This window comes from Centroberyx gerrardi, chromosome 7 (genome assembly GCF_048128805.1).
Source record: "Centroberyx gerrardi isolate f3 chromosome 7, fCenGer3.hap1.cur.20231027, whole genome shotgun sequence".
NCBI lineage: Eukaryota > Metazoa > Chordata > Actinopteri > Beryciformes > Berycidae > Centroberyx > Centroberyx gerrardi.
In genome coordinates, this window is record NC_136003.1 from 13,630,805 (window position 1) to 13,644,443 (window position 13,639).

Genomic DNA, 13,639 nt, shown 5'->3' on the forward strand with positions numbered 1-13,639 from the left:
TTTAGTTTTGTACTTCTTTGATTTCTTTAAGTTGTACTGAGTCACATGAATTTCCAGCCCCAGGTTACATAACACCTTCTGCTTTTCATGGTTTTCATAAAACATACAGCAACTTGAGGAACAACTAGTAACTTCAGGCATATAACTATGCTTCCTTATCCATTATTCTATCCATTACCAATGAAATGGTTTGATCATTTGGCCATCTGTTCTCTGACAAAAGCACTGCAAGACCACAAGAATTAACTAGCAATTTGAAAAAAGAAAAAAAAGAAAAAAGGCATGGGATAAATGCATGCTTGACAGGGAGTTTAAAAAGATGCAACTAAGGGTTAAACATACATAGAATGCTGAATTTCTATTATTCTTAGAAATAATACTGTAAGTTGCTGTGATAAATAAAATTTAGAGCACATTCCCTGATACAATCATAAATTAACTGATATCCGAGTTTTAATAAAAAGCACTTTATTAATCAAGCATGTTTTTTTCTGTTTCAGAATGGAATGATATGAAAGAAATTAAGTCGAGAGTCTGTCTCCTTTGGAGATGAAAAAAACTGAAGGCAAAATGAATAAAAGCAGACATTTTAAAAACTCAAATTGAGTTGAAAAGTGCTCAGTCCCGGCCCGGCTTTGTTGCAGAGGCGTGGGATAGAAGGCCTGGCTCAGACCGCTCCGAGTCTGGGCCAAAGCCAACTGTAGACCAGGTTTACCCTTCTCGCCAAATTATCATTGGCAACAGATAAGGAGGGCGCTGCTTTAAAAAAAAAAAAAATTATGCGCCAACCTTCTACAGCAGAAATCAAACAAAAACATCAGCAGCATCCTCAACCTCCATCAGCTCAACCAGACAACTTATCCTCTGTGTTTTCCTTCCCATTACTCTGAACAGGTGGAGCAAGGCTGGAACCTGGAGCAGGAGGAGTGTTGGGCAAAGTGGTCAGCACAGGCAATCCTTTAAGATCATAGTTGATGTGTGGAGTGGTTCAAGCAGTCATTGTGCTATAGCTTGACGGTGCCTGTGGGCAGGCTACTATTACACAGTCTGTAATAGCGGAGGTCATTCACCAGCCTGTGCACGCTTTGAGTGAATGATGGCAAGTCCTTGAAAGAGGAGGAGAGAAAAATTGGACACGAATATTAGTTACAAAAGAAGTATGAGTTCAAATTGTTCAGAGTGCATAGGACATTCAATGGTACACACTGGTCAGACAGACTTGTATTAGTGGTAGAAATGATATAAAAAGGTAAACCACCTATGAATATATCATTGTCAAATCAACTGTAATAATGACCTGAGTGGTTCCTCTACAGGCCCGGTGGAGCTGCTTTCTACCAGCGTATCAGATATGTATCGGATCTAGGACCACATACGAATGTGGACTAAATTGGAATTAAAAAGGAACAGATTCCACGTGGTTTTTGGTGTTCACTGTTCTGTAGCTTAACATTTTTTACTTACTTCATCTGATATGTTGAGAAAGTATGACTGTTGTACATTTAACTGTTAAAACTCTAGTTTTAACACATCTCCATCACATCTCTTATCTCCATCTAATACAATAAATGTGCTTCCTATTAGATGTAAAATGGCTCACAAAACTCATAGGTCAGTGTGTATTTTGGTTTTGGGGCCATGGTTCGTTACACTTTCAGTAGAGTGTGGGGGAAAATTATCATTGTTGGCTTTAAATTTCACTTCTTACCCGTTCAAGTTTGAAGTTGCGTGCGAGAACAGCTCGCTGGTTGGCGTCCACACCCTGGCAGCCGTTCAGGAACTCTGGCATAAAAGCCGAGTAGAAGGCATCAAAGTCGACGGAGGCCATGTTGTAAATAGCTAGGGTGATTTCCTCCTGCAGAAGGTCATGACTTTTGTGGAGAAGCACCTGCAGGAGCACGTTGATGAAGTGGAACAACATGGAGGTCCGGAACAACTTCTACAGTAGAATAAAAACAAAGAGGAATGACCATGGAGTCTGGAAATGTAGTGGAGTACAATTTGCAATGTTTCCAGCAGTTATCATTTATAGTGGCGCGAAACAGTTTCTCAGGCTCTGCTTCAATCTTTCACAAGCCATGCCGAATCTTTAACATCGTTTTCATGCTTATTAAAGCATTGAGGGATGAACTATGAGCCCTGTGGATAAGAGTACTGTCATCCTGCAAGAGATCATTGACATCAATTAAACTCAATTCAATCATTTACTTTTAGTGACAGCTTGAGAGTGAGATTCGCTTCACAGATGACCCTGTTAACAAGAGCATATCATAGATAGATATACACCAATAGGGGCTAGAGACTGGACTGACCCAAACATTGTGCATAGACAAAAACTCTACTTACCCTGTGGTACAACTTGTGCTTGCTGTTGAGTGACTCCAGATAGCAGAGGTTCTGCTTGAAGATGTGGATGTCAGGCTGCAGGAAAGACTGTCCAAAAGCCTGTTGGACACATTTCAGTACAAAGTCAGGGAACCAAGTGGAGCTAGATTCAACAGTGTCTTTATCTACACATTGAGACAAGATGAATTATACAGAATATACAGTACATTTCTGAAAACTGGCTGTATCCATTACAAATTATCCAATCATTATGAAACTTCATCCACAAGTTAACCACCTTCTATCCATCATGAATGTAAAGCCATTTTCCCATATCTAGTAAAAAACGTCATGTTTTCTACATTTTCTCGTGCTAACAAAAAGAGGACGGATGATGACAAGTGTAGGCACACACACACACACACACACACCTGCATGGCAGCTGTGAACTGGGCCTCATTTTCCATGGTATCTTCAGCGGCTCCTCTCTGGACACTTGCCAAGACTGAAGTTTTGAAGAAGTACCTCCAGTTTTGGTGGAGTATTTGGTAAAGTAACTCAAACATCTCTGCCTTGACGTCTGGAGAAGACCGCTATCATAGACAGGAGAAACAAAGACCATCTGTTACCCTGACAGTCTATGGATCTCATCATTCTGTACCTGACAATCTTCATGTCCAGAATATTTAACAACATTCAGGTTTAATAGTAGGCAGGATCATTTCTCATGCTTCAGAAATTAATTTTTTAGAATTTTTAGAAATGAATAGAAGAACAACAATTTTGCTGTCAAAGTCCTGCTTTTTTCTTTGCTTTAAGTATAGCTCTGACACCAAATGTTAATTTGTGGTGTGGTGACTGAATAATAAAATTAAATTATAGGCGAGCACCAACAGACCTCTGCCACAATGGGGTAGACCTGCTCCATGCAGAGAGAGAGGATGCTAGGTAGGAAGGGTTTAAAAGCTTGACCAGGCTCTTGCACCACCACCTGCAGGATTTTCAGGAACTTCTGTACCACTCTGCACCCTGCACAGCCCTCTTGCAAAATACTGGCCGCCAGCTGTTCCCTGTGAAATACACAAGTGACAACAGACAGTTGCGTAAAGGATGATACCAGCATTTTGGTATTGTTGGTCCCATGCCATTCCAACCTTAATAAGAGCTAATAAGCTTTATTTATACAGGATGTTGCAAATCAAGGTGAGGTGATATAAAAGCATGTGTAAAGTCTCAGTATTGTTAAATAAATGCAAGCTAGTCTTTGTAATGTTCTGAAGTTAATAAAAGCTTTTTATCATTTTGCTCAGGGTTTAAACATGAATCTAAGACAACTCCTTAAACCTGAGATACAGGCTGGCTGTAAGGAGATAAAGAAGCAAGAGACAGGTGATTTCATCTAGAGTGTGTTCAGATGCTATGGCAATGGATCAGATGGCTAAGGGGTAGAAAAGAGTGTCAGCCAAAGAAGTGAGCCTCGAGGCACACCACACTTCATTAAAGACGCAGAGGAGACATAATCCGGTTCGACAGGTACGATGGGAACCAGTCCAAGACAGTCCCAGAGATACTGACTCATTCCTTAATATATCAATTAGAATAGCATAATCAATCATACCGAAGCTGAGGTTTGAGAGAGGGTGTGACTTAATGGTGTGGGTAGGATGTGTTTGTCAAAATGTGTAGGTGAGTAGCAATGACGGTTTCTTTACCTGGTGAACATGCTGAGGAAAGTGTGGATGATCTGTCCTGTGAAGGGAACGCCCATCTGGACTCGCAAGGCTTGGAACAGCGTCAGGAAGAAGGCCAACATCTCGTCCGTCACATCTGAGGAAGACAAGGGACCATTCATGTAGTTGGTCCGTTTTACCAATCTCTTTCTGAAATTTTTGAGTCTCCATTTTTTCCATGACAAAGTTTTGTTGAGGTCTTGAAGATTGTGAAAATGTACGGTGGCAAAATTACACCGCTAGATATATCGGGATAACCTCAGGATAAATGTGGAAGGTTCCAAGGTGGAGGTGGCTGACGGGAAGTTTGCAGCTATATCCTATTGTAATAAATACCGAATGTGGTGTATTTTACATTTCATTCAGTGCTGTAAGCCACAGCTGATCTCTGGAAGCATTTTGACCATTCTATGTGATTTGTACTGCAGTGGGGATATAACATGGCTATTCATCTTAAAACTTCCTGACAGACTATTATGTAATCAATAAGACTCTCATTACAAGTAAACTTGTACATGTAAAATCTACACGTATTATCGCTTACTATAGCAATGTAAAGCTGGGCTAACAATAAGCAGAATAGGGAGACTGTAAAAGGGAAGCCACAAAGACAAACAGTAACTAACACAGTAACTAACACAGAGCTAAGGTAACAGGAGACGCATTTGGATTCCATTAATTAAGACATACTTTTAATTTTGCGTTGTTCTCGTTTGGTCTGTTTGTAGTCTTTACTCTGTGAGTTATGTGCTAAAACCAAAACATTATTCTTTTAAATGCTGTTCAACACAAACTGGCTGCATGGATAAATGGCAGTTGTCAGTACAGATCCCACTGCCCCGTCACTACCTTGTGGTAAACAGAATCTGCTCAGATTGAATCAAGATGTGGAGCAGTGCGCACTGCATCATTTTTATATTGTGATCAAATTTTTCACAGAAATGCTAGATGTAAAGCCAGGTATGCAGGTATGAGATTAGCCTCCTCTGACCTGGCTGCTGGATAAACACCGGGAAAAGGCTGAGGGACACTTGGACAGACTCCTGAAGACTCTGGTAACAGATCTGACGTGATTTGGTGGATTCCCCGGAGATGCTGTCCACCATGTCTCTGAGCACAGGCAGAGTCTGCTGCAGCACCGTTTTCACTGCAGTAGGAAAAAGAGCAGCAGAGAAAATAATTACTGTACTGTGTGATAAAGAAAAGAATGAATCTATAATTAGTGTCACTGTAATACAACGAACAAAGAAAAAAGGTCAAGAAAAAAAGAGTATGAAAAATACAAAAAACAAAAGAAAGACAGAAATACTGACTGTCATCCAGGTCAGGACGCCGTGGGGGAAGGTTCGCCGTTCCCCTCAAGATACGGTAGTCACGAGTGAGCGCCGTCAGCAGGCTGGCATGGTTGCTGGAGCGTGTTTGCCATTGCTGCTCACTCTCTGGTAAGTTGGGCCATGGGAGCAGCAGCATGTTGGATAAAGCCCTACACACCAACATGTGAGCCTGTAAGAGTGCACGCACACGCGCACACACACACACACACACACACACACACACACACACACACACACACACACACACACACACACAGCAGTTGAGTAATGACTTGAGTACTGAGGACATTTTATGATCTTGGAAATATGAGGTTCTATCTGTCTTTATCATATGTTTGCAAAGAGTAACTCCACACTAAAACACTTTTTTGAGTTGTAAACTGGTATTTAGCACTATGTAGTTATGAAATACAACAACGCCGGTCATACTGTCAACATTTGAGCCCAGATGTGCCAGTGCCATATTTATCTCACTAAACATGGGTCAGTTCGCCCTCCAGTGGTTAAAATTGGCAGCTGTAGTTCAGCTGGAGATGCAGCCGTGTACAAGGACAATTGTCCTAAGATACGTCATTTGGTAAAAATATGATGCCGCCCCAGCCTATCAGCGTGTGGACACGCCCACAAACACTCCACCCGGCACGCCTACTTAGCTACTTCTCAAAAGGGAAAATCCAAGAAAGTCTTATCAATGTGTGCAACTGCTGAGAAACAGCCGTTACGCAATTCTATGACTGCAGTATTGTTTGTTTTCACCACAAGCTGGTGAAAAATATATAAATTTCTGAGTCAGCACACATCACATGCAAAACAAAAGCAAAAGGACATTAACCTCTTGAGGGAGTCTGCGAGTCTGGTTCTCTGTGATGAGGTTGAAGATGTTCTGAACAGCTGGCAGAGTGACCAGGAACACAGGCCGCACTGTGGAGGTTATGGAAACCATCAGGTGGCATGCTGACAGCAGCAACTTTTCAGGTACCTGGAAACAAGAGAAAATGTAAGTACTTTAAACACACAAAAACTTTGCCATACCTTTCTATTGCCTGCTCAGTATTAAGGCTTATTTGCTTGCCCATGACAAGTGAAAATTTTGGTCAAACAATGGCATCTCCACTTGAGACAACAGATCATTGAAATGACATGGGGCTGAATATGAGCATTAGTTTATATAACTTTAGAAGTTGAAATAGCAGCTAAGCCTTGAAAGCCACCTTAAGTCGCTGGACTTATATAATGCATGAGATTCTATCTCCTATTCAAGAACACATTTTGTTGTCTACACATTATGCACGAGACACAGCTTTCCTCACTGCAGTAGTTGCCTCAGAGTGCTACAACAGAATAACCTGCAATACCTGTACCATGTTTCATGTTTTTATCTACGTTTCTTTGACCAATACAACAAAGATATCTATCTGCTTTTCTAGTTCCCTGAAACATAATACTCTCTTGGTGATTTAGCATAGTCAGGTTTGGACTGGCACAGCTATTTGAAGGAGCTGTGCTTTGTCATGTGTGCTATCTCTCTCACACCATCTCTGGCCCAATCCTACAAGCCCATCTCTTTTGTAATATGTAGTAAACAAGTAATAATGAAAATACCAGGTACACCTAGGAAATAATAATGTTATCCACAAGATGTGAATGATACAGAAATGAATGCAAATGCTAAAGAAAGCACATTTCATAATTTTAGTGATTTGACATCCAGCCAGGTGGAACAATGACCAGTAAGGACAGGACAAGGAAACAAAGGATGAGATTAAATGTAGATCCCGAACCGAGATGTTGCGAAAAACAAAAAGCAAATCCTGAACATGGGCCACAGGTTTTAGGCATTGGAAATATTTTATTTTCTATTTCTTTTAAATGTAGTTATTTAATTGTTTTAAATTCTTACATCATTGAATAATACAGATCGTCATTTTCAATAATATCCACCAATGTGACATCATTTGCTATTGACTGATGTCTTAAACAAGAAAGGATTCTGTGGAACGTGTTTTAAATATCAAAATAATTGTAAACTATGAGGGAAGCATTATGATCACTCAACAGATGTATATATAGTAACGAACCAGCTACTGTGGCTTTGGCCTCTGTTACTACTGCAGTTGTCACTCAGCTTTAACATCAGGCAAAATAAAAGCCTATTCACATCCACTTTTCCAGCACTTTAAAAAACAAGTAACTAGTAAAATAACTAGTAACTAGAAAATGTACTCAGTAGAGCACAGACCTCCGCCAAGGCCGACAACACCCCATAAGGCAGTTATGCACCTTTTGGTGATATGCCGCGCCCACCACCACACCCCCTTTTGGCCAATCGACATGAAAAGTTAATCAGTTCTTCCTTGGCCCATAACCAACCTTCACACCAAGTTTTGTGCAAATCCGTGCCCAACTTTTTGAGATATCCTGCTAACAGACGGACAGACACACAGACGCAGGTGAAAACATTACCTCCTTGGCAGAGGTAATGATTAACTGACCATTTTTTTGTGAACGTTATCAAGTGCCATCTTGTTCTGTTAATTTTAAGACTATTTCACTTTTAACTCACCATTATTAAATCATGATGTTACAACAGAGGACAAATGCAAAACACTAACAAGTTAAACTGTTAAAGGAATTTGCAAAGTCCTTAAAGTTCAATTGGACCGCAGAGTAATGGGACCATAGTTACTTGAGATTGATTGATTTCTAATTAATTGACTTAGAGACAATTCAGTGCATTAATATTTATAGAACAATGCATATATCAAATCAATCAATCACAGACTTATTAATTTATGAAGCTCCAAACTGAGACTTAATATTTGAGTGTGTGGCAAAGGAAGTGTGAGGGAGTCTACCTTAGCAGTGATGAGGGGGCTACTTGCATCTACTGCAGATGTGATGAGGTTGATGAATCGGCTCTGGTTTTGCCTGTGGACCTCACTGTAGAACTGTGCAAGCCAATGAGAGTAGGCCTGCAAAGCAGCAAGGGCCTGGGCATGGCTGGAACCAACACACACACACACAAAAAACATATTGCAATGAATCCGACAAAACAACATACTTGTTTTTCATCGTATAGTGAAGCCAAATTTCTTCCAAAATTGCATCTAAAATGGTCCTTGTGATACGTGTTAAATATTTATAGTACCTTTTAATGTGTCATAAATTACAAACCAAAACGAATACTGAAATGGGAAGATAATCTTGGGAAAGTTAGGCTGGATTTTCCCTCCCAAAGGTGGAACTCGACTATTCTGTAACGTTATCAAGTGACTTTCTGAAGCTGCCATGTTGACAAGGAACGGGAGGCAACTTGTGGACACTGTACAAATAGCCAGGACGTTTTTTCGGTGGCATTTTATTTCTGCTATGAAATAAAGCTCATGTGCGTGTCAACATTCATGCAAACATTCTAACAGTTCACAAAGTCAGTTCCTCATTCTCTGTCAATGACGCTCCAAGGAGTGTTTGGTCTGATGACAGAACAGATTAGAGTCTTGGTTCTTTGGATTCCGGCTTTCAGAAAGAACTGTTCATATTCATAAATACTGTGAATTCCATTTCAGGGCATAGTTTTCCTTTAACCGTCTGATACTCACACATCAATGAGGTCTGGCTTGAGAACAGAAGGCACAGCGGTCTCTAGGTCGTAAAGGCTGATCTGAGAGCCGTAGCAAGTGACCTCAACCAACCTAGAAAAACAAACACTTTGGTCAGTTAAGGCATTTTGCCTCTCACCAAGAGTGAGATGGGCTGCAAATGACAATTTGATCTTTAAGAATCTCACAGTCCCCAGTGTAAATACTACATGAATATACATAGGAGATGCTTTCCAGAAAAAAAGTGGCATACTTTCATCAAATCAGAGCATTTTCATGGGCTTTTAAGGTGTCAAGGGTACATTCATACTCCCAGAAATCACACAGAAATATTGAATCAAAACAAAATGGCAAAACACTCAATTATCGACCAGTTGGATGTTTTCAGCCATGACTGGTTGATGATTAGTAGGCACACAATAGTCAATGTGTAACCCTGAATTTTTATTTTTAATTATTAACAAAATAACAATATCCGCCCCCCCAAACATAATCTGTGTAAAAATGAATTTTACTTTTTTCTAAGTGTGTTTTTTATGAGTTGATGACAGAAACCATGACATGAAAACATGTGGTTCAGTAAAAACTACTGTATTTATGCATTACCGTTTGCCAGAATACATTCACCGTTTTTTTTTTCAGTTTTTTTTTTTTTTAAAACGGTGACACTTAGTAAAATTCATGTTATATCTAAAAACGTCAAAGGAAATAAGATGTTATGGAAGGGTAGCAGAGCACTAACCTCTCCACCACTGCCAGGGCATCATTGAAACGTGCAGCAAAAACCTCCCCGATGAAATACTCAGCCAAGCGTCCAACAGCTTGAAGTAGGGAGCTGAGGTCCCTCAGAGAACAGTGCAGTCGACGGCAATCATTCTCTGCAGTGATATTGAGCCTCCGACCTGAAGGGGTGACACCAAGTCAGCTTATCCTAACGTTTTCATCTATGGGTAAGCATCGTTCAACTTGACTACACCTCAAAACAAAAGAGAAAAGATGAGATAAAGACACAAAAGCTCAACAGAACTGTTACTTACTTGTGCCAGTGGTGACGATAAACTGCTGCAAACCCAGGTATACATCCAAATTTTCCTGAAGGACTGGAAACTGAACAAAGAGGAAGATAAGTAAGGAGTCATCACCCAGCACTGAACAACATGGAGTTAAAATGCACAATCACATGAACAGAATTCACTTTCAATTCAATAAATTCAAAATGTAAATTAAAAGTGTGAACGATAGTCCACACTTCTCAATTCTTGTTAGGAGGATATGATGCCTATCTCATGCCAAAACAGGGCTTTAAAGTACAACCATTTTGGAATGAAATTGTGTGACCTGGAAATTAAATATGGGCATGCTGATGCAGCTACAAATAATTGTCTTGGTGCCCGTTTTTTGGAGTAACTTCTTTAGTGAGCATGGCAACCCTCTCCTGCTGTGTGTTCTGTTCTAGCTTGTTACGCTGTTTACGTCAAAGCTGCTTTTTATGGCTAAAATCAAATCCTCTCCCTGAGGCTTCCTCTCACAAGACAGTGTTTTCCACAACAGTTGATAATTGACTTTTTGTTTATTTTTAAAAAAGGTAATTGCCCCCGAATCTGATCACCATATTGATGTTAGGAGACTTGGAGTCATGCACCAGACACTCCTATCTCTATATTTTGTTTGACTTGGGTTTAGTGCGGTGCTGGTGCAGTAAGAAGAAGAAAGAAGTTTGGTTTCCTGTTGTATCTCATCCAGGTCGACAGAGACTCTCGTTGCAAAAACGAAAGTGAAACTTATAATTCCAGACTTCACACACTGCCCATGTGTTTGTAAAGATGTCAGACAGTTGTGCTAGACAGCAACTTTTTAGTTGTCAGATGTGTAAAACTGTATACTGTGAACGTGAGTACATTGCCCTACCCACTATTTTGTTCTGAATCGACTGTCTGGATTTTTTTAAATGTGACATTTGGAGGGTAGAAAGCATTGAAGCTGAGTGAACAACTCATGGTAGAAGTGATGTATCTGGATATCCAGTGTATCCAGAATATAGAATTGCAATTAGAGCATCAGTGTTTCAGAATTTGGAATTTTTAAGAAAATCCTTGAAGTGAACTGAACCCAACCCTATAGGATAGCATTTGAAAACAATCACTTAATTTCACACATTCACCTTGTTTGCTTAAGTAAGTAAAAGTAAAACTGTATTTGTATAGCACCTTTCAAGACAAGTGTCACAAGTGCTTAGGCTGTAACAAACAGCTAAGTCCGGTTGCCAGCCACAGCTAGCCAAAAATTGTTTCTATGATGCTATCATTAGCAAACAACAAAAATATCATGTTCTAGTCTAACCAAATTGCTATTTTGGTGAAGCAATAATAACCTTCTCTTCCAGTTAGTGTTTCAAGCTGTCTTGCTCACATAGTGCCCTGCCATTGCTACGTCTAACTCGGGGCACGATGTCACTGTAGTTGACTGACACATTTTCTGCACTCATCTATCTTGTCTATTCCACATTTACAAAACTAAAACTCAACACCAATCACTTGTTCCTAAAAGAAACAGTATTCAAGAAAAACACCAACAGATGGTGTTCAATAACTTGTTCAGCTTTATATTTTTCTGTGAAAGTGAATTAAAGATGTGAAAAGGTGCTTTCAGATTTTTAAATTTTTTAAAGCCTTACATTTTGAAAATTCACATTATAGTGCACACAGTATACTAATGAAGCTCTAAAGATACCAAATTGGTGAAAAACTATCTTGTGGGGGCAATCATGTTTTATTCAAATTCAAAAAATTTGAATTGAGAATCATGAACAAATTTGATTAGCAGTGACACAATTAACATTGACATCAGAATTCTCATTACCTAGGTTGCATAAACTGAAACTGATTTTAAGAGCCTTTTTAAAAACCTTGTGAAATGTCAAGATGACCAAGGTGACACCAAAAATGATCTCTTACCAAAGTAGAGAATGCATGGGATGGGAGCAGCTCCATCACCTTGGCAACCACCTCCAGACTCTGACGCAGATACCTTTGCCACTCAGTCTGTTGCTATGGTGACCAAATGGGAGAGAAGATCCAGAAATTGATTGAGGTGAGGTGATATATTCTTTGGCAATGTGTGCACGTCTTCAAGAGGTTAATATACTATTAATATAAAATACTTCTGTTATATACCAGGCTAGGACAGATGCACAGTAAACATGATGTGAAGAGGTGTTCAGGACTGAAGTATGAGTTAATTATTCTTACATCATCATCCAGAGTCTCATCATCCAGTTCCTCTAACTGGGCCTGATTGTATCGAAACTGTATTCGGTTCAGAACTTCCCTCAACAGAAGCACTAAGGCATCTTTGTACCTGTCCAACCATACAAACCAATTCATTTTAAAAGGACATTTTATACATGAAACAATGACAAATGGACAAAAATACAGTCAGTTAGAACATTTTCACACTTGACTTTCCATATTTTAAACTGCATTAGTTTGGGATTTTTTATTCATTTTTAATTCATTGAGTGCCACAGAAAAGCATTAAAGTTACAGGGAATAAATACATGTTTGAGCGACTTACCTATTGAGAACACTTTCTCGGTCTGCTAGTCTGCTTTTGATTTTGGTTGTTAGAAAATCCAAAAACACACTCCATATATCCAAACAGGCAAAGTAGCCTTCATGGTTTGGCTGAAAAACCAAGTAGAAGTCAGTCCAACTTGTCAGAAACCATAATTTGTGGCAACCCTGTGGTGTATTACAACAATGAATGAGTGTTTAGCAGTATGGATTCAGTAATTTAGGTTTTTACCTGGTTGAAGGTGTACTTGAAAAGCAGGGCTAGAAACTCTACAATTGGAAATTGAGGACTGGACTCGATCCGCCTCAGGTGAACACTAACAAACAGGCGCAGGAAATCTGTGAACTTTTCCAAGTAACTGTAGGTGGAAAGAGAAAATTAGACATCAAATGACTTTGGAAACACCAACAGATTTAAGTAACCCAGGCAAAGTTTTGTTTGTGTCCATTTTAGATGCGTTTTAGCTGCACATTCAACAGCATCAAGCACAGCCTCGATATACAGTACACATGCAGAAAATGAAACATCTCTGATATGGGTAAGTACGCCTATTTTGCACGTTTTTTCCTACCAATTATTGATGTATGTATGTTATATGTTGTCAACACTAAAGTCATTGAATACTGAAACTTGAAGGCAAGGTTTGGAAACCATGAATGAGACAAAGTTTCTCCAGCATGCAACAACAAGACTAAGAGTCCAACAGCCCCACAACGTTCTTTTTTGTGAAATTTCGAGGAAGCGTCTGTCGGGAATCAAACTCGGGTCTCCCGCTTCAGAGTCTGCAGTCTAACTCCCTGCGGGCCACGTGACCCATACAGTGATGAACAGAGCGACCGAACGACCGACAATACCCTCCATAGAGCCCCTGCTGTCGCGGGGCTAAAAACAACAGTGCTCTCACATAGAGTTGCATAGTCTACCATTTACAAAGTGATTTATTTTACTTAGGGATAGGGTCATCACTTTTTCAGTGATTTTTTTTTATAGTTTGCTCTGTATAAGAAAAAAGTTAAAATAGATACAAACATAAATAGGTATGTTCACTCATCGGTCTATGATGAATATGTATAATTGA

The 13,639-nt window shown here is 39.7% G+C and overlaps 1 protein-coding gene and 1 long non-coding RNA gene across 2 annotated transcripts in view; one reads left to right on the forward strand and one right to left on the reverse strand.

Moving 5' to 3' along the window:
• The window catches only part of xpo6 (exportin 6), a 21,384-nt gene continuing 7,745 nt past the window's right edge, over positions 1–13,639 (reverse strand). Inside the window, exons 8-24 of the mRNA XM_071899914.2 lie at positions 12,793–12,919; positions 12,562–12,671; positions 12,237–12,345; positions 11,943–12,035; positions 10,026–10,095; positions 9,731–9,890; positions 8,989–9,081; positions 8,245–8,389; positions 6,222–6,368; positions 5,369–5,558; positions 5,047–5,202; positions 4,038–4,152; positions 3,224–3,395; positions 2,757–2,918; positions 2,347–2,445; positions 1,709–1,939; positions 1–1,106 (exon numbers count right to left, since the gene is read on the reverse strand). Coding sequence (XP_071756015.1) covers positions 1,005–1,106; positions 1,709–1,939; positions 2,347–2,445; positions 2,757–2,918; positions 3,224–3,395; positions 4,038–4,152; positions 5,047–5,202; positions 5,369–5,558; positions 6,222–6,368; positions 8,245–8,389; positions 8,989–9,081; positions 9,731–9,890; positions 10,026–10,095; positions 11,943–12,035; positions 12,237–12,345; positions 12,562–12,671; positions 12,793–12,919 — 2,281 coding nt within the window. The 3' untranslated portion in view covers positions 1–1,004. The remainder of the gene's footprint in view (positions 1,107–1,708; positions 1,940–2,346; positions 2,446–2,756; positions 2,919–3,223; positions 3,396–4,037; positions 4,153–5,046; positions 5,203–5,368; positions 5,559–6,221; positions 6,369–8,244; positions 8,390–8,988; positions 9,082–9,730; positions 9,891–10,025; positions 10,096–11,942; positions 12,036–12,236; positions 12,346–12,561; positions 12,672–12,792; positions 12,920–13,639) is intronic.
• The window catches only part of LOC144539484 (uncharacterized), a 14,340-nt gene continuing 12,656 nt past the window's right edge, over positions 11,956–13,639 (forward strand). The window contains exons 1-2 of the long non-coding RNA XR_013504984.1: positions 11,956–12,078; positions 13,015–13,099. This is a non-coding gene — a long non-coding RNA (uncharacterized LOC144539484). The remainder of the gene's footprint in view (positions 12,079–13,014; positions 13,100–13,639) is intronic.